Raw genomic sequence first — 21023 nt, 5'->3', positions numbered from 1 at the left:
GTATGTGTATGGCTATAACCACAGCTTGCCTAAAGAGGGCGCTATGTCTTACTCATGCATGCATACAAACCAAACAATCTGTAGTAGAGCTGTGTAATTAATTGAATTTGAATCACGATTATGGCTTCCCACATTATGAAAAAAATACAATTGAGAAAAACTATATTTGTTTGTATCTCGTGTTGAAATTATGCCGTACTTTATCTTGTGCAATAAACTCAGATCGGTGCACTAATTTTTCAGCGGTGCGCTTTGCCCCTCCCTAAACGCTGTTAGCGACATCCCTACAGCACAGCAGTCAATTTAATGGAGTGCAATAAATACTGATGTTCCACTTCCATAAAAAGTTTTATTAATCACTGGACATATTTCGTTAGGAATTCCTCAGTACGGAAAGTATATGTGCATTTTGTGATGGAATAGTGTGTTCATATTTGTATTAATTAAAACCATGTTACAATTTTTTTATAGAATGCTGTGAGTTTTATCGATCATAATCCATACTGTTTTTATATTTATATTCGACTAATGTGTTTGTATTTACAGTACTTTTCTACCATGCAAATGGCCTGTTCATAGATTTGACTGAAATTTCTGTGCTTAAACAGTTCAGTATGCTATTTATTATTTATCTTCTTCTTGAAAAGTCAGTAACACATTTATCAGGATAATAAGACTTGAACTGCGGCATCATTTAGGCTATCCAAATTCCCCCAAAACTAATAAAATTTGCCTCATCTTGGGCATAACTCCTGGGCTGAAAATTAATCCCACTTTGTGCCTGGCAGAGTGTCTCTCAGTTGCATCACCTGTGATAACAGTGGAATTAGGAATGTACCGGAAAACCCTTTCCTGTCCTGACATTGTGATGCGATAGCATCGCTGCTTCCAGCCAAACTTCATTGACAGGAAATACCCGGAAGCCTTTCCTGCTGCCGTATGACTCTGGACATTAAGGGCAAATCTGAACCAGTCAAAGAGACCATCGCGATTCACTCATCGTTCTCCGTTGTAACTTCGTTATAGCTAACTGCTGATTTCTTGCACTTTCTTTTAAAATCCCGATTTTTATTTGCCGTGATAAAAATGGGTGCACTGCAAGACTGTAGCACACAGTATACATTAACCCAATATAAACCCAGAACATTTATTTGTATGCTCTATTTAATCCATTGGCCAGATATAAACACCATTGACATACAAAACATCATAGGAAGCCAAATACTGAATTTACCTAAAATTATGATTAAGAAACTGCAGAAAGATCACCAAAATTAAATAAGAACACACTGAGCATGTCCCCAGACAAAACTGGATCAGGGAGAAATGAAAGTAATGAGGTTTATTAGCTTATAATTAGGCAAAACACAGAACTGGTTCATATATAGCCAGACGGCCCAGATGGCCACAGTCTCCTGTCTGGATATCCAGTGCATTAGCAATAGCACAATGATCATATAACAGAAATGTAAGTGAACATATAACTCTAATATTAAAACAAAAAACACTAAAATCAGAGATTATTTTCACTCCTAATTTCACTTGTGTGACGCACACAAGCTGTTATACTGGCTCCCTCTTGTGGACAGAATAGTGTTTGACGCTCCTATTCACACATATAGTTCTGGAAAAAATGCAGAGACCACACTATAGGCTATATATTTTTTAAAATATGCATTTTTAAATGCTGGATTAATCCTGGTGCTGCTGGCAGAAGGCTACACTGTGAGGCAGGCTGCTTCCAGGCTCAAAGTTTCTAAGTCAGCAGTACACAAGAACAAGGTGAAGCAGGAGACACAGACAATGACCAAAAACCAGCCAAGTAGAAGACAGAAGGAACTTTCTAATGCCGGAGATGACCATCAACTTATCCGGCAGTGCCTCATAAATCGGACGATGACCTCAAGTGACCTTCAAAAGGAACCAAGGAAGAAGCCCTTCAACAATGAAAAGCAGGGAAGAGCCAGGCTGGAGTTTGCAAAAAAAATATATTTTACACAGGCGCTTTAGTTGAGAAATAAGTGAAACTGAAAATTTTGCTCTGGTCTCTTAATTTTTTCCAGAACCATACATGTCCGCTCAGTGATATTCAGGCCTCACAGCACCACCCCTCATCTACGGCAGCCTGTAAGCCTTCCTGCTGAACATCCACTTCATAGACAACAGTGGATGATGGCAGAGACTCTGTGGAAAGTACCAGCCGCCAGCTGCTTTCCGGCCACTTTGACTCCAGGCCTCCACGTGTGAAGCACACGAGAGAAAGCAAGCTGGCCTCCCCGTGCGAAGCACACGAGAGAAAGCAAGCTGGCCTCCCCGTGCGAAGCAAACGAGAGAAAGCAAGCTGGCCCCACCGTGCAAGGCACACGAGAGAAAGCAAGCTGGCCCCTCTGTGCGAAACACACGAGAGAAAGCAAGCTGGCCTCACCGTGCGAAGCACACGAGAGAAAGCAAGCTGGCCTCCCCGTGCGAAGCAAACGAGAGAAAGCAAGCTGGCCCCACCGTGCAAGGCACACGAGAGAAAGCAAGCTGGCCCCTCTGTGCGAAACACACGAGAGAAAGCAAGCTGGCCTCACCGTGCGAAGCACACGAGAGAAAGCAAGCTGGCCCCACCGTGCAAAGCACACGAGAGAAAGCAAGCTGGCCTCACCGTGCGAAGCACACGAAAAGAGAGAAAGCAAGCTGCCCCCCCTGTGCAAAACACACGAGAGAAAGCAAGCTGCCCCCCCGTGCGAAGCACACGAGAGAAAGCAAGCTGCCCCCCCGTGCGAAGCACACAAGAGAAAGCAAGCTGGCCTCCCCGTGCGAAGCACACGAGAGAAGGCAAGCTGTCTGAGGGCCGGTCTCACGGTATCACTGCAGTGCAGAGCGGAGCAGTAAGTCCTGTCCAGAGGGAATCTGGCACTTCGCACACACGGGCCCATCAGGGTGTGGCATTCATCAGCGGCAGTTTCTGAATGCCTGCCGCAGCCCCCACAGTTGGCTGCAGATAGCAACAGTACCTCCTACAGACCAAATAGGAACCGCAGGATGTTGGTTCTCTTCCAGTCGGTGCCACATTACCTGTACTAAGAAAGCCATGGGTTTGGCAGACTGTATATAAAACACACACCCCTGCCTCCAATTAGGTGGGGGTGTGCACAGTCAAATTTAACAAACAATTAAAGAAAATCAGACATCGAAGACTGAAGACATGATTCTGCTGGTCCAAACTGCGGAGCAGTGGCGCAGTGTTGCCAGAGCGACGGCAGAGAGGATACACTTCAGTCACATTCAGTCAGTCAGACAGAAAGCTGTCCTGCTCCAGGACAGAGGGCAGGAGGGAGAAGGAGAACGGGACGAACTTTATGCCAGCACCGCTGTAGAACTTGTTCTGGAACTCCACCCTGAGAAATGAGACATTGCAAGGAGTGAGACTGAAACAGGGGCACAGGAGTGGGATAGGAGTGAGCGAGGGCTGCCTGAGTGTGTCTGTACTGACCAGTGCAGCCGGAGAGCGTGCAGGAAGGCGGACAGACCCTCCATCAGCAGCAGGATGGTCACTGTGAGCGTGGCGAACACACCCAGAACGGGCACCAGGAGGAAGGTGGCGGTGCCAGAGTCCAGCCGCAGGGCAGGACGCATCACCATGGACCAGAGCACCTCCGACAGCTCTGCCAGACAGCCGCAGAGTGACAGGCAGCCAGAGTCAGAGCTTTACACAGAGTCACACATAACCACAGTCATAGCTTACCAATAGAACCGGCGAGCTCCTTTTAAACACCAGCTGCAATATTCTTCAGCGTATCATACCTTTGGTTTTTGTTAATAGGCAATAGCATTAGTATACCGCTAACCCATCAAAACAACGAGACAGTCAGTAATTCTCACAGCAGCGGAGTCGGTGACCTCCAAAAAAGCCGTAAAACCTACAATACAGTCATGTTTATGTCATATGTTTTTGTGCTTATTAAATTTAAGTGTTTCCAAAGATTAATCCCACAACAGTAATAAAATAAAAGTCTTGCTTTAACATAAATACTAAAAGAATAGATCGCTTTAATCGCTATTACAGTTGGGTATGCGCACACGGTCTTATTTAGAAAACATACAAAAAGAGACGCATATAATGTTTAATCATTCGTTTGGTATTTGTCCGAGTAACAAACACATTCACATCTTTAAATTCTCATCCTTGCATTAGAATATAGACCAGTTAATACTGATGGTATCTCATGCGGCGTCATATATTTTAAAATTACTACACACTGAATATTGAACTGAAGCTTGACATAAAAAATTAAATCGCAAATCAAATCATAATCGCAATTTTTGTCAGAAAAATCGCGATTCGATATTTTCCCCAAATCGTGCAGCCCTAGTCACAGTCACACATAACCATAGTCATAGCTTTACAGTCACACATAACCATAGTCATCGCTTTACACAGTCACACATAACCACGGTCATAGCTTTACACAGTCACACATAAACATAGTCATAGCTTTACACAGTCACACATAACCATAGTCATAGCTTTACACAGTCACACATAACCATAGTCATAGTTTTACACAGTCACACATAACCATAGTCATAGCTTTACACAGTCACACCTAACCATAGTCATAGCTTTACAAAGTCACACATAACCATAGTCATAGCTTTACAGTCACACATAACCATAGTCATAGCTTTACACAGTCACACATAACCATAGTCATAGCTTTACAAAGTCACACATAACCATAGTCATAGCTTTACAGTCACACATAACCATAGTCATAGCTTTACACAGTCACACATAACCATAGTCATAGCTTTACAAAGTCACACATAACCATAGTCATAGCTTTACACAGTCACACATAACCAGTCATAGCTTTACACAGTCACACATAACCATAGTCATAGCTTTACACAGTCACACATAACCATAGTCATAGCTTTACAAAGTCACACATAACCATAGTCATAGCTTTACACAGAGTCACACATAACCACGGTCATAGCTTTACACAATCACACATAACCACGGTCATCGCTTACACAGTCACACATAACCACAGTCATAGCTTTACACAGTCACACATAAACATAGTCATAGCTTTACACAGTCACACATAACCATAGTCATAGCTTTGCACAGTCACACATAACCATAGTCATAGCTTTACACAGAGTCACACATAACCATAGTCATGGCTTTACACAGTCACACATAACCACGGTCATAGCTTTACACAGTCACACATAACCATAGTCATAGCTTTACACAGTCACACATAACCACAGTTATAGCTTTACACAGAGTCACATACTGTATAACCATAGTCATACCTTTACACAGAGTCACACACAGTCATCCATCCATCCATTCTCCACTGTTTATCTGGGCCCGGGTCACAGGGGCAGCAGTCTGAAGAGAGAAGCCCAGACCTCCTCCCTCTCCCCAGCCACCTTCTGCAGCTCCTCCAGGGGGAAACCCAGCTGCTCTCAGGTCAGTCAAGAGATATAATGTCTCCAGCATGTCCTGGGCACCACCCACACAGACGTCCAGGAGGCATCCTAGACAGATCTCCAAACCACCTATGCTGGTTACTTATGATGCAGAGCAGCAGCTACTCACCAAACTCCTCTCACACTCAAATGTTTGATTTTGCACCTGCCAAAGCTGTGCTCTGCTTGGTCTGCTGATACCTGTCAGCTGCCCTCTGAGCCCCACAAGCTAACCAAGCTCAGAAAAACTCCTTCAGCCTGATGGATTTCTTTACCACTGGTGTCCTCCACTGGGTTTGGGGGTTGCTGCTGCAACAGACACCAACAACCTTACTGCCGCAGCTCTGCACAGCTGCCTCAGCAATGGAGGAATAGAACCCGGCCTGTTCAGTCTCAGTCTCCAGCCTCCCTTGGAATGCAGGAAAGGTTCTGGTGGAGGTGTGAGTTGAAGATCTCCTGGACAGGGGCCTCTGCCAGACACTCCCAGCACATCCACACTATACGTTTGAGTCTACCAGGTCTATCCGGCATTTTCTCCCACCATCTGACTCAACTCACTACCAGGTGGTGATCAGTTGATAGCTCAGCTCCTCTCTTCACCCAAATGTCCAAGATGCACAATCATAGTTCTGATGATATGACTACAAAATCGATCATCGAGCTGCCGTCTAGGGTGTTCTGGTGCCAAGTGTACTAATGAATACCCTTATGCTCAAACATGGTGTTCATAATGAACAAACTGTGCTTAGCACAGAGGTCCAATAACAGAGCTCCACCCAGTTGTTCAGTTCGGACAGGTCTTTCCTCCCAGTCACACCCTCCCAGGTTTTATCATTGCTACCCACATCCTCTGAACTGATGTTTGGTGAATAAGCACAGAAAACAGTGAGAGCCAATTCGTCAAAGGGAGGCAGCCCTCTTGACCAAACCAAGGTAACTCCAGAGTGGAATAGAGTCTGGCCCCTCTCCAGGAGATCTAAATGGTATCTCTGTACCTCCCACACTAGCTTTGCCTCCCTCCTCACCAGAGAGATTACATTCCATGTCCATAAAGCCAGTTTCGGTAGCCGGGTAACAGTCCACCAAGACCTGTGCCTTCGACTGCCACCCGATCCACATCCCAATGGAGCCTGCAGGCTTCTCCAGCCGGTGCTGCGCCCACAGGAACACATGCAGTCAGACAGAACTTTCAGAGTCACACACAGGCAGAGTTTGACCTTTACACCATCAGTCACACACAGCCAGACAGTGTCAGAGCCTTACATTAAATCACAGTTTTACAGTGTCACACAAAGTCACAGGCATCACAAGTCACAGATCATCACAGTCATAGCCGCAGTGTGTTAGTCATATACACTCATGCACCATAACCATTCTATAACTATATGCATACATGAACTGTGTATTACTGGCATTGTGGTGAGTACTCACGCGCATGTGCCAGGCTCAATGCCCAGAGCCGCAGGTAGGAGGCGCTGTTGCTGATGCAGCCTAGGCAGTACTCCATAGTGTGGATAGACTGGTGTAGTACCACCTCTCCCAGATCAAACTGCCACAGAGAGGAAGAGCCTGTGATTCATTGTACTGCCTCCTACTGGCATGTCAACCCAAGCGCTTAAGTCACTTCTCTCAGGTTTGAACCCACTATCGCTACAGGATCCACACAGCTGAGCAGGACAACTATCTTCAGCGGACATGAGAGTGACACACAGGTGTATGTTGTATGAGGTCATACATTACACTGGTATACAGTGATTTTGGTGCCAATGATGTCTGAAAGGTTTTATATTAAGTTTATGGTGCTGATTAAGAATATGACTTCGTTTTGCCAGATTGGTTCTAGTTCTGAGATATTTAATAGTTAATTAATTAACGCAACACGTTTGAACAGCATTCAGAATTGCAAGAATATTTTTATTTTAGTTACAACTAGTAAGTAAACAGTCTAACATCAACCTGAAAAGAAATTAAAAATATCTAACAGTGACAGGAAAAAGTTATGTATGATTTGATTAAGTAGTACAATATTAATTAGTTATTAATTGTTACTAATGTCAATGATTCAAAAAACACTGTATATGCGATTTCCTTTTATGTGTGTCATCAGGACAATCACGTTGGAGACCCCAACAGTAGTCTGCCGTCATGTGTATGTCCCATCTGCCTTGATATCTCTCCTCCATCACCTTCATATCCTGGTGGAACCTCTCGCCTTGTTCCTCGCTGAAGTCTCCAAGGTTATCTGGAAATCTGTTTAAATGGCTATGGAGATGGTGCATCTTTATGCTCATATTAACTCCCAAATTTCAGAAGTTAGCAAGCATATCTTGCACCAATTCTTCATAATTGTCTGCTCTGTGATTACCCAAATAGTTCTTCACAACAGAGACAAAACTCTTCCAGGCCGAAGCCTCTGTGTCATTCATGCATTTGGTAAAATTGGAATCGTTCATGAGTGTACGAATCTGAGGACCATCAAAGATTCCAGCTTTCAGTTTTTCCATGTTCAGTCCAGGGAATGATCTACAAATATACTTGAAGCAATTACCCGTTTTGTCCAAAGCCCTAACAAACTGCTTCATCAATCCCAGCTTAATATGAAGCGGTGGGAGAATGATTTTGTTCTTGTCCAGCAGTGGCTTGTTGATATTTCATTACCTAAGACACCGTTGAGTCAAAAGACAGACCAACAGCTGCTGCATTTGTTATCACCAGTGTGCAAAATACAGGGGGGTCCAGGGGGTCCGATACCCCCGATTAACCCGTGAGACTCACTGAAAGTCTCAAAAGCAAAATTTTAAGGGGGTCTCAAGATCGGTATTGCGCAGCAATAGGGATATGGGGACCCCCCCAAATATTGACGGGTATTTCGCACACTGGTTATCACACACAAGTCGCATTGGGGGAATGCATTATTTTCATGGATGTCCATTATCTCAAAAACTAGAACCAATTCAGCAAAAGTAATGGGATTTTTGGATTCAGCAGCCTCAAAATACCATAAATCCATTCAAAAAACCTTGGCACCTGATTTTTTTTTGTAGACCTGTGTTATTGTTCTCCTGTTTGTGGTTAATCTATGGTTGTGTTCATCTCTGACCTCTGGCTGAGTCTCCCTGCTGGCAGGATCACTGTGGACTCCTCCTTCTTCTGCGTCATGGTCCCGCATCACAGACATGTCATCCTCACTGCCGCGACGCACCCGTTCATAGCCCTGAGCACAAACACACACACGCGTCCATAAAGCTGAACACAGGCACATATGGCTTCATGGGTCTGTACCCCGAAGCACTCAGATGCACTCAGAAACTCACCCGGTACACCCCCAGGCTCCTGCCCCCCTGGTGTAGCCAGTAAAGGTACAGTGGTTTTCCCAGAAGCAGAACTGGGATGGACAGGAATGCCACGAGCAGCAGGAACACCTGCAGGCCTGTCTGTGAGACCAGAGGACATGAACAGAGTGTTACCCTCAATCCCACGGGAATCAGCAGCTGTGCCGAGAGGAGCCTCAACTGCCATTCATTTTGTGTAAAGGACTGAATTGGACTGGATCGTCTTTAGCGACTCCAAAGGGCAATTTGATTTGCAGACAGCAGTCAACACAACCAACACAGATATAAATACATTTAAAATAATAATAATTTAAAAATATATATTATAATTATTTATTGATAGATGGATTTCGGTGGTAGTCAATAAGCATCTTTTTTTGTCTTAGAACGATCGAGTTGAAAATATGAATCTTTATAGCAACTGATAACTAAGTCCAGGACCGGACCATGGCCTATTGTATGATGCTGTTGGAGACTAGCAATCACTGAATCATCATCAAACTTGATTAAATACCTTGACTAAAATATACTTTGACAGTCATTGTTGTAGAGCACAAATAACAAATGTGACACATCGTAACTCTGAGGTGGTCCTGTGTGCACACTGAGGTGGTCCTCAGACAAAGTGTCGTTAATATGGGTTCTCTCAGTTGTTAGGAAGTCAACCAGCCAAAATAAAGTGCCAAGGTCAATGCCCGATATTCCGGCAGCCTCTACTCCTTTCTTTGCTTGATACACAAATTGCCGTAGGTGAATTACATTCTGTGTCAAGGCCAATAAACTACTCTTAACTATTTGATTAAACCCTTTCATAACTAAGTATGGGCCTCAGGGCAGTAATCCTTCAACACCTTTGGTGATGGAACCAAGGCCATTAGAACACCTATAGATCCTTTCCGACCTAGGAACTTTATTCTATGATTAAAAAAAAAAGTTAGAAAATAAATGTGAATATGCTACACAAAAACAAGGCACAATTCTTAAGCAGATGGCTGCTGATGCAGACAGGCCTGTGACTTTTTCTTATATTAGCCTGTTCAAGAGTCCTCCAGACGTTCCTTTCAGCTGGGAACACTGCATTCTGAGAAATCCTGCCTGAATGACTAAAAAGCATAGGTTTGAGTCATCAGGCCATCGCAGAATCCGGCGGCAGAGTGACCTGAGGCCTGGCCACAGAAAGGCTTGCCTGACGAGACTCCCACCTGGCCTGGGTAGAGGGGCTCCAGAGCCTGTCCCTGCATTAGGAACATACTGATGAAGTGGACGAGGATACTGGGTGCCAGCCAGGAGTCCCGCGCTGAGAATGCCAACCACTTGTAGACCACCATGAAGACCAGATAGCCAAAGAGGCACAATAGGAAGAGCAGTTCTGGCAGGAATAACAGGAACAGGGCGAATTTACGCCTGAAATAGCTGGGTAAATGCAGAGAACAAATCAAAATTAGGGGTTTAGCACCAGAAGTCAGTAAAAGAGAGAGAGCAGCCACAAGACATTAGTACCAGATATCAATAAAGTAAAGATCAGCCTCCAGACTTTAGTCCCAGCTGCCAGTAAAGGAGAGACCAGCCTCCAGACTTTAGTACCAGACACCAGTAAAGGAAAGACCAGCCTCCAAACTTCAGTACTAGATGCCAGTAAAGGAAAGGCTAGGCTCTAGACATTAGCACCAGATGCCGGTAAAGGAAAGGCTAGGCTACAAACTTTAGTACCAGACACCAGAAATGGAGAGACCAGCCTCCGAACTATAGTACCAGATGCCAATAAAAGGAAGACCAGCCTCAAGACTTTAGTTCCAGATGCCAGTAAAGGACAACCCAACCTCCAGACTTTCTGAAAAATGACAGTCTGTAAAATTACATTACTATCATTATGGCAATGAAACACTGGACACTCACATGTGGTTGAACACCCCTAGGATGACCCCAAAGGTCATGTGGCAAACTCCTAGGATGATGGACATCTTCATCTTATAGGAGTTGAGGAATGTGAGACGGTTTGAAGCTAAGTTCCAAATCTAACAGAAGGGACATGAAGCAGGTAAGTACCCAAGAGTACAGGCATGCTTGTGCAGCCCGCGTGTGCGTGCATATGTTTCAGCATCATAGGCACGTGCACTCACTGGATCAATTCCCACAGGGTACGGTCCACCGAAGACACCTGTGATGTTAGGGTCAAGCGTGAGGAGGCTGTTTGTGTGGAGAGTTTTATTCCTTAGGAGGAAGCACACAGGTTATGAGAGGCAGCGCAGACTATACCCAGCGTTGGGGGCCAGCTGTCCAGCTCAACATGGTCTTTACTGGTGCACAATGGATTCATTTAGGCAAGGGTATAGCTCAGATTCACATCAATGTATCTGGCTGCTATATCAAAAATTTCATACATCTGAAGAATTCAAGTAAACTACAGTATAGAAACCGAACTGGTATCGTTGTGAATAAACCATATAAACGGATGTCATATAGAAAAGTGGGGGCTGCTGGTAGAACCATTTGCAGTGGTGGGAACCCAGGGGAGCCTCTAGCTATTGAAAACATCAGGGGCTACGTCAAGTTCACCTGGGGCTTGACTATTTTTTTGTTTTATTTTTTTTAAGGAAGATTGGAATTGGGGCTAAAATACTTGGGGTAGGGCTTAAAATAATTGACCCCAAGTGATCGGACCTAACGACGCCAGTATGTCAACCTAAAGCTGCCCAGTCCCTCCTGGGCTTCCCCCCAATGAAGCAAGGGAGGGGTGCTTACATCCATGGGCCCTGGGTGAACATAGCCCTCACGCTCCAGCTTGAGCCGAAGATGTTCAGTGACTTGGAGAAGCAGTCGTTGTAGATGAGCCCCGTGTACATGGAAAAGAATCCCATCATCAGAATTATGTAGCGTCCCTCAAAAAGAATTCTCCATATCTGCAGCAGAAGAGGACACATTGTGCAGACAGGTAACTTTGAGAAAACCACACTGAAGAAACAACTCTGAAAAAAACACTGTGCACACAACCCAAGCACATAATAATAATTGATACTTTATTGATCCCCGTGGGGAAATTGTTTTTACGCCTCCCTCAACTTGCTCTTTGTAGAGTAAGCTGTCTGCGAAGGGCAGCCACCTGTAGCGGCGCCCAGGGAGCTGGGGGGTTAAGGGTCTTGCTCAAGGACCCACAGACGTGCTGAGGCTGGGTTTGAACCGGCGACCTTGTGATTACAAGCACACGGCTTAGCCCACTGAGCCACACGCTGCCCCCAACTCCAGGAGAACAACACTGCGCAAACAACACCAGGAAATCACCACTGTGCAAACAACACCAGGGGCCCATATCACAAAGCTGGATTTTTGGGTTAGCAAAATAACTTCTCAGATTTAAGGTAGTCTGGGTAAATGTAAGTGAATGAAGATAAAGTCCATTTCAACTGGGATGCCTTAAATCCAACATGATATCTATCTGACTGATCTCACTTTGTGAAAAAAGCTCCGGGAGTAAAACACTGTGGATACATTTCCAGGAAAGCAACACCTTGCAATCAAGCCCAAGAACACAACACTGCACAAACACAAGACCAGGAAAAGAAAACACAAGAAAAAGATTCTGGAGAAACGACTCTGGGAAAACAACACAGGAAAAACAAAAATCCTTCAAAAGGTCGAGCAAACTTGTAGGAACACAATAAAACAACATGGAAAACAGAAAAATAACAGCAAAAAACAACCAAAGAAGACGACAGAAGGTCTAGGAAATGGTCATGTACATATAACCCCTAACCTCATTCCTATGGCACTTCACAGTCGGACTCTTCTCCTGCACGAGCATCCACAAGGCGAAGACAGTCATCACGGCTCCATGACCCATGTCCCCAAACATGACGGCAAACAGGAAGGGAAAGGTGATGACGGTGTATGGAGCTGGGAACCGGACAGAGCAGTACACAGTCAGTTGGGCAGATCCCGCGGAACTGCCTGCCCTCAGCCCCTCTCATCCCGCCCCATCTCACCTGGATTGACCTCCCTGTAGCTCCCCACTCCGTAAGCATCCACAATGTTCTGGAAGCCGGAGGTAAATTTGTTGGTGTGGAGGAGGGTGGGGGGTGTTTCACTGCATGGGATCCGATTTACAAAGGAGGGAACCACAGCTCCACTTTTTCTCTGGGGGGGGGGTAAATTATTAAAGGTCCGGAACAACCCAGAGAAACGTGTGTGGAGAAATAGCCATGAAACCAGAAAAACACCCAAAAACATCATGAGTTTGCCTCAGCGAAAGGGCTCCCACTCACCGAGCCCTCCTCCAGTGCACCTCGCAAGGTGGTCAAGGCCGACACGGGGCACCACACCTCTGCGATCAGGCATTTGTTGGTGACATCAAAGCTGCACATGTTCAAAGTGTGGTAGATGGCCTTCATCTTTTGCACCTGGATGGCCCACGTGTAGACAGACTCAGAGGCCTTGTTCAGGACTTGCCTCAGATACTCCTCAGTCCTACTGAGCACCTGGGGGAGAAGGGGGATCCATGCCATAGGGAGGTTAACTGGGCGCGTCTGCTGGACCAAAGTATGCATGAATGTGTGGATATTAACAGCTGTGTGATGAGTAACGCTATAGTAAGTTAAAAACAAATATGAGGTACTGCCTCAAATAGCATAACACAGACAGGGTAGTATTGAGGTGCCCGGTACAGGTATCCATTCCCATCTAAACAGCCCCAGCATGTTTGGAGGGTCAGTGATTTCCTGGCTCATAACAGTGCAGAATCTGGTCCAAAATGACTGGCATGCCCAAGTAGGTGATACACAGCATCAAAAATCAGGTAGAGCTTCCTAAGAAGAGTGACAATGCGCTAACAACACTGGAACAACTCTGCCATGCTAAGCTATGCTAACAGCAGCCAAGATCATACATACAGTGTGCAGGTCCTGGATGCGGGTGGCCAGACTCTCCATCACATCACATCGCTCTTCGTCGCTCTCGGGGTGGGGGTACAGGTGGCAGTGGTAGCTAAGAGAAACATCTCACTGTGTGAGACCTACATGAGTTCATTAAATGGGTTGGAGGTCCACAGAAGACTCAGAAAGATAAGACAACTTACCTCTGACATATCTTCTGGACCTTCTGCCCAATCTGGTCACCCCAAAATGAGATGAGGAAGACAACGGTCTCCGTGCTTTCCCCCTGAAAATGCACAAAGTTACGGATGCAGCTTAGGCAGAGTAATAACACATGGGCATCAGTACACATGGCACTACTGGAGAACTGCATTGGGTATCCATCCAAGGTCACAAATGCGCTTTCAGGTTAAACCCAGAGTAATACTCAGCAGCTCCTGGAATGACTAAGCTCCACTGATCTCACCAAGTTCATACAGATACTGTGTAATACGGAGCAGCTCCTGGGATGAGTGAGTTCCGCTGATCTCACCGTGACAGGATCCTTGAGGCTGTCCTCCATCTCTGAGCAGCTGAGGATCATGTACCCCTTACACACCCGCCACAAGAGGCGCTCAAACGCCTCTACCTTCACACGGGGGATGAGCCCAGAGATAAACCTGCAGCAGGAAGATGGTCAGCATGCCATGAGGAGGGGAGTGAGCATATCTTAACCCTAAACCCCAAGCCTCTGTATCTGTGTATCTGTGTTAGTGTCTCTAGGTGTTTCTGTGTTTCGTTGCATCTATATCTCTCTGTCTCTGTGTGTCTGTGTCTGTCTGTCTGCCTGTATCTCTGTGTCTGTCTGTCTGCCTGTATCTCTGTGTGTCTATGTCCGTCTGTCTGTCTGCCTGTATCTCTGTGTCTGTCTGTCTGTCTGCCTGTATCTCTGTGTGTCTGTGTCCGTCTGTCTGTATCTCTGTGTGTCTGTGTCTGTCTGTCTGTATCTCTGTGTCTGTTTGTCTGTTTGCCTGTATCTCTGTGTGACTGTGTCCGTCTGTCTGTCTGTCTGTCTGTATCTCTGTGTGTCTGTGTCCGTCTGTCTGTCTGCCTGTATCGCTGTGTCTGTCTGTCTGTCTGCCTGTATCTCTGTGTGTCTGTGTCTGTCTGCCTGTATCTCTGTGTCTGTCTGTCTATCTGTATTTCTGTGTGTCTGTGTCCGTCTGTCTGCCTGTATCTCTGTGTCCGTCTGTCTGTCTGCCTGTATCTCTGTGTCTGTCTGTCTGCCTGTATCTCTGTGTGTCTGTGTCCGTCTGTCTGTCTGTCTGTATCTCTGTGTGTCTGTGTCCGTCTGTCTGCCTGTATCTCTGTGTGTCTGTGTCCGTCTGTCTGTCTGCCTGTATCTCTGTGTGTCTGTGTCCGTCTGTCTGTATCTCGGTGTGTCTGTGTCCGTCTGTCTGTCTGCCTGTATCTCGGTGTGTCTGTGTCTCTGCGTGACTATGAGCTGCCTACCCCAGCTTCGCTCCCAGACGCTGCATGCTGGTGTAGCCTGTCACAGAGTCCTTCTCCAGCGAGGGGAACTCTTCATATTGAGGACCCAAAGGCTCACGCTGAAGAGGGAGAGACATACAGACTCACAAGGAGAGTCACAGTCACAGAGTCATGGTCACGGAGTCACGGGGACAGTCACAATCCCAGGGTGACGTTGAGAGAGTTATGGTCACAAAGTCAGACTCAGAGGAGCATTCAAGACTAACAGGAAGCAAGCAAGCTGACAACCAGTGGGGGCCGGCCAAAGGGACTCATGCTCACCTCAGCATTGCGCTTCACAAATGTGTGGGTGACCTTCAGCATGTGTGTGTACTCTGTCAGCTCCAGAAGGTTCTTCTGCAGCTTCTCCTTGTTCGTGGCCACCTCCCTCAGCTCCACCTCGAGCCGCTGGAGCTGCTCCTGAACCGAGTGTGGGTCATACAATTAGGACCACGCTGCACACTGTCAAATTCTCCAAACAGCTGCTTGGTAATGAGACTGAGAGACAGAGGCCTGCACACAGCCGAAAAGGTGGACGGACAAACAAGGAGGGACAAACAGACGGAGATGGAAAAACAGATGGGCAGGCAGGCACAAACACAGGCTGAGGGACACACAGACAGAGAGACAGGCAAACAGAGAGGCTGGTGACAGACATAGCTCACCCTTATCTCCAGGACATGTCTGGGTTGTGGAGCCAAAGGCCTGACCTCTGCCTCTGGTACTGGGATGTTAGCCTTCCTGATCTCCCTCAGCAGGTACCCTGTCATGGACACGCCGCGTTATACTACCGGCTACCAGCAGCCTACATGACCAGAGCAACAGCACCACGGTGCTTTGTGGAGCAACATGTCAAACAGAGTCCAGTACAAGGACAAAGGGAGCCTGGAGGCAATCCCACAAGGCTGGAGTACATCCTGGATGGGAGGATGGTCTATTGGAGGGGCACACCCTCACACACACACACACCCTCACACACACACACACACACACCCTCACAGACACACACACACACACACCCTCACAGACACACACACACACACACACACACACACCCTCACACACACACACACACACACACACAGGTTTATAATTATATCTCTGTGGGGACTCTACATTCATTTTCTGTGGGGAAAACTCTAATCCCAACATGACAACCTTAACCCCTACCCAGCCCTAACCTAAACCATAAGTAACCAAACAAAATACGAGACTTTTGGAATTTTTAGTTATTGATTGCATTCACAGATCTTTGTAAGGACCTGAAAAATGGTCCCCGCAACGTTATTTATTAGATTGTGGGGGACATTTGGACCACTGAGGGGCAGTGTAAAGGGGGTACTGAGGAGCAGTGAGGGACACTGAGGGGCAGTGTAAAGGGGGCACTGAGGGGCACTAAGGGGTACTGAGGAGCAGTGAGGGGCATTGTAAAGAGGGTACTGAGGGGCAATGTTAGGGGGTATTAAGGGGCACTGAGGGGCAGTGTAAAGGGGGTACTGAGGAGCAGTGAGGGACACTGAGGGGCAGTGTAAAGGGGGCACTGAGGGGCACTAAGGGGTACTGAGGAGCAGTGAGGGGCATTGTAAAGAGGGTACTGAGGGGCAATGTTAGGGGGTATTAAGGGGCACTGAGGGGCAGTGTAAAGGGGGTACTGAGGAGCAGTGACGGGCAGTATTAAAGGGCTACTGAGAGACACTGAGGGGCAGTGTAAAGAGGGTATTGAGGGGCAATGAGGGGCACTGTAAAGGGGCACTGAGGGGCAATGTTAGGGGGTATTAAGGGGCACTGAGGGGCAGTATTAAAGGACTACTGATAGACACTGAGGGGCAATGTAAAGGGGGTACTGAGGAGAAGTGAGGGGCACTGTAAAGGGGTACTGAGGGGCAATGTTAGGGGGTATTAAGGGGCACTGAGGGGCAGTGTAAAGGGGGTACTGAGGAGCAGTGAGGGGCACTGTAAAGAGGGAACTGAGGGGCAATGTTAGGGGGTATTAAGGGGCACTGAGGGGCAGTGTAAAGGGGGTACTGAGGAGCAGTGAGGGGCAGTATTAAAGGGCTACTGAGAGACACTGAGGGGCAGTGTAAAGAGGGTATTGAGGGGCAATGAGGGGCACTGTAAAGGGGTACTGAGGGGCAATGTTAGGGGGTATTAAGGGGCACTGAGGGGCAATGTTAGGGGGTATTAAGGGGCACTGAGGGGCAGTAATAAAGGGCTACTGAGAGACACTGAGGGACAGTGTAAAGGGGGTACTGAGGAGCAGTGAGGGGCACTGTAAAGAGGGCACTAAGGGACACTGACGTACACTGAGGTAGGGTTGTGTGTTTGACAGTATTAGATCGTGAATGATTAAAATGTATCCACAATCTGCCTTTACTGAGAGCCTGGTAGCATCATACTACACATGCACATTCTATCAGTTGCATTCCTATGGCTCATACACACATTTAAAGTTATTTTATCAGTCGATTCCGTTTCAACACACCAACAAAGAGGTAATAGCAAACAGTAGGTAATGTCTTTGATTTCTTCCTCTCCTCCTTCTGCACCCTCGTCCCAACATGCAATACATTCCCTATTTGGCAATGTACCACCATAGGCGACATGGAGGAGCTGATCGCTAAAAGAAATTCTACACTGGCAATATGTAACTTTGGATTCGTTGTTTAGATTTCCAAAAACCAACATGGCACAAACAACAGTTATTTGTAAATATAAGGTTTGCTGACAGATGACAACATGACGAACCATATTAACCACCTCAAAAGAAAACACTTGTAAGAGTCTGCTGAGTATGTTACCATTTGTTACCTTATATAGCTACAATTGAAACTGGGGAATTAGTTTGGGTTGAATTGTTCAGTAACTTGCAAAATAGACTTAAAAACCAACATGAAAAACAATCATGATGAGATTGTGGATCGTTATCCTGCCTTAAAGAAATTGTGATATGATATTTTTGCCCTAACACCGACCCCTACACTGTGGGGTACTGAGGGGCACTAAGGGGCACTGAGGGGCACTGTAAAGGGGGTACTGAGGGGCAGTATAAAGGGGGTACTGAGGGGCACTAAGGGGCACTGAGGGGCAGTGTAAAGGGGGCACTGAGGGGCAGTATAAAGGGGGTACTGAGGGGCACTAAGGGGCACTGAGGGGCAGTGTAAAGGGGGCACTGAGGGGCAGTATAAATGGGGTACTGAGGGGCACTAAGGGGCACTGAGGGGCAGTGTAAAGGGGGTACTGAGGGGCACTGAGGGGCAGTATAAAGGGGGTACTGAGGGGCACTAAGGGGCACTGAGGGGCAGTGTAAGGGGGGCACTGAGGGGCACTGAGGGGCAGTATAAAGGGGTTACTGAGGGGCACTAAGGGGCACTGAGGGGCAGTGTAAGGGGGGCACTGAGGGGCAGTATAAAGGGGGTACTGAGGGGCACTAAGGGGCACTGAGGGGCAGTGTAAAGGGGGCACTGAGGGGCACTGAGGGGCAGTGTAAGGGGGGCACTGAGGGGCAGCATAAAGGGGGTACTGAGGGGCACTAAGGGGCACTGAGGGGCAGTGTAAAGGGGGCACTGAGGGGCACTAAGGGGCACTGAGGGGCAGTGTAAAGGGGGCACTGAGGGGCACTAAGGGGCAGTGTAAAGGGAGTAGGATGTCTGTGTATGAACAGGACGCCTAGAAGGTTATTAGTGAAAGACACAGATACACTGCTCCCTTACACACACACACACACACACACAATCAGGGTACAGAGTGGGGTACAGGGTGTTATACAGGGTTGGGTACAAGGTGCGGCACAGGGCAGGGTGCAGGGCACTGTATAGGGTGAGTGTGAGATTAGGGTTTGGTACAAAGTGGGGTACAGGGCAAGATACAGGGTGGAGTACAATTTGGTGTACAGGGTGGGGTACAAGTCTGAGCTCTTTCTGAATCATGAGATGCCTCACCAAGGATCCTCTCCATCTCCTCGCAGCGCTTGATCTCCCCGACAAATTTGCGCTGGAAGGAGCTGACAGTGGGGTTGAGCTGGAGCAGGAGAGAGAAGAGGGCATGAGAGGCGGCTGGAGGCCTGACTGTGTGGGAGGGGGCCATGGGACTTGACCTAACACCCCTCTTTCCTCTTTGAAACACAAAAACTGAAGAAGTGTGACCTTAAACTGCAGCCATTTCGCATGCCACTGTGTCCCTGCATTATGGAGGAGCCTGGGGAGGCACACTCACATCACGGAACTCAACCAGGGCCAGCTCCCCTAGCTCGCTGATGCAGTCATACGCGGAGCCCGACTGCAGGAACAGCTGTGCCAGGCACATCTCCTCACTCCGGAAAGGGGACCCCATAGTCTGCAGGTCTCACGGGGCGGGAAGCTGCCAGAGAGACAGACAGACAGAGAGAGTGGACAGACAGACAGAGACAAACAGACAGACAGGAGGACAGACAGACAGAGAGACACACAGACACACAGAGACAAAGAGATAGTCAGGCAGGCAGAGACAGACAGGTAGCGTGACAGACAGACATGTAGGCAGGCAGAAGGACAGACAGACATAGAGACAGAGAAACAGACAGGGAGACAGACAGACAGCCAGGCAGACAGGTAAACAGGCAGACAGAGAAACAAACAGGCCCAGAGACAGACAGAGAGACAGACATGTACACAGACATGCAGGCAAGCAGCAGGACAGACGGAGACACCGGGTCAGGATGCTTGCATGTACACGGCCAGCTCATCATACCTATAAATAACTACATAAATCGAATTAATCTTTTCTTGTATTATCTGCGTTTCACCACATGCAAGGAAATGCTATTTCTACCGGCCAAAATGAACGGTGATGCCGTACTGGAGTCACAATATTGAAACGGAAAAATAGAAGCGCCCATTTTATATATATGTAAACTATATATATACCGTGTCTCACCGAGCAAACTGCGACGTCAGACAACCCACATAAGCAGATGTCCGACGGTAAAATGGGTTACTAACGGCTCTCCTGCACAGTGGATGCCATCTTTCAAGAATACAGTACATATAGCAGCCATTGACCATTTCTACATCTCGGCGGCCGAAATATTCACCTAATGGACGAATGCGGTGTTGGCCGATCGGCAGCACGGCTTGCATGGAGCTCCGTCTCCCTCCCTGACGGCGTTTCATTAGGCGCAGCGGAGCGCTGGGAAATGGACCGTTTACATCAGTGGAAAGAAACAGGTTCGCGGCATCACAGACTCGCAACAACTGCGGACGACCCCCCGTCCGTCCCCACCGCAGCTGTAGCCGATCTTCCGCTGGCGGCCGCGCAGCTATGATGCTCTCCAGGACCGCGGCCCAGATGCTGCTTAGCAACGCCGCTCCCGCATCCCAAGCACCCTGTGCGCTCTTTATTCTCTTCGTTGATGTTTTCATTAATTGGCTCCGGTATATGTGTTGAAAGCTGATTTTTGCGCGTCGCACATTTTAATAAACAGGCAAAGCTAACTGCCAAACATGCTAAATGCGTAATATATTTATCGTATTTCACGAAAAGCCTTTTCACTTATTTAAAATAAGAGTTACAGGAAAACCTGCATATTCTCTATAACGTGAAGCAACTGTATGATAAATGAAGCTATTTCAATGTCACCAAGCAATGAAATCGTTACTGCACCTCAAAAGATTAGGCTATAATATTTGGGTCCTTCTCAATATGGAGTGCCTTTGGTGTCTTCAGTGTGGTAATTCAATTTGCCTCACACTGATATTGCAAAAAACGTTTTTTGTTTTTTTTTGTCTAATTCTGAGTAGGTAAACTCATGAATATATCAGTGTAATGACATTTGTTTAAAAATGCATTTTATACATCCTATACCATT

General features: G+C 47.1%; 1 protein-coding gene across 2 annotated transcripts; it reads right to left on the bottom strand.

Annotated features, from left to right (window-relative positions):
- Window positions 1-1327: 1327 nt before the first annotated feature.
- Window positions 1328-20641, bottom strand: atp6v0a2a (ATPase H+ transporting V0 subunit a2a). 2 transcript variants are annotated; one of them, XM_023801597.2, is made up of 21 exons: window positions 20250-20641; window positions 19394-19537; window positions 19120-19198; window positions 15847-15944; window positions 15464-15601; window positions 15164-15261; window positions 14205-14331; window positions 13876-13958; window positions 13691-13784; window positions 13067-13279; window positions 12788-12938; window positions 12559-12698; window positions 11550-11611; window positions 10928-11018; window positions 10704-10822; window positions 10010-10220; window positions 8790-8909; window positions 8576-8689; window positions 6907-7024; window positions 3479-3650; window positions 1328-3383 (listed from the first exon to the last, which is right to left on the bottom strand). In XM_023801597.2, exons 2-21 carry the CDS (start codon window positions 19508-19510, stop codon window positions 3275-3277), a joined length of 2454 nt encoding a protein of 817 aa, XP_023657365.2. In that variant the 5' UTR covers window positions 19511-19537; window positions 20250-20641; the 3' UTR covers window positions 1328-3274. The 2 variants fall into 2 exon arrangements, with proteins under 2 accessions (XP_023657365.2, XP_023657364.2); XM_023801596.2 differs by having other exon boundaries at window positions 11550-11707; window positions 20250-20640.
- Window positions 20642-21023: the final 382 nt, after the last annotated feature.

Source organism: Paramormyrops kingsleyae, chromosome 7 (genome assembly GCF_048594095.1).
Source record: "Paramormyrops kingsleyae isolate MSU_618 chromosome 7, PKINGS_0.4, whole genome shotgun sequence".
Lineage (NCBI taxonomy): Eukaryota > Metazoa > Chordata > Actinopteri > Osteoglossiformes > Mormyridae > Paramormyrops > Paramormyrops kingsleyae.
Note: the sequence above shows the minus strand (reverse complement) of the source record. Positions and strands in the feature narration are given on the sequence as shown.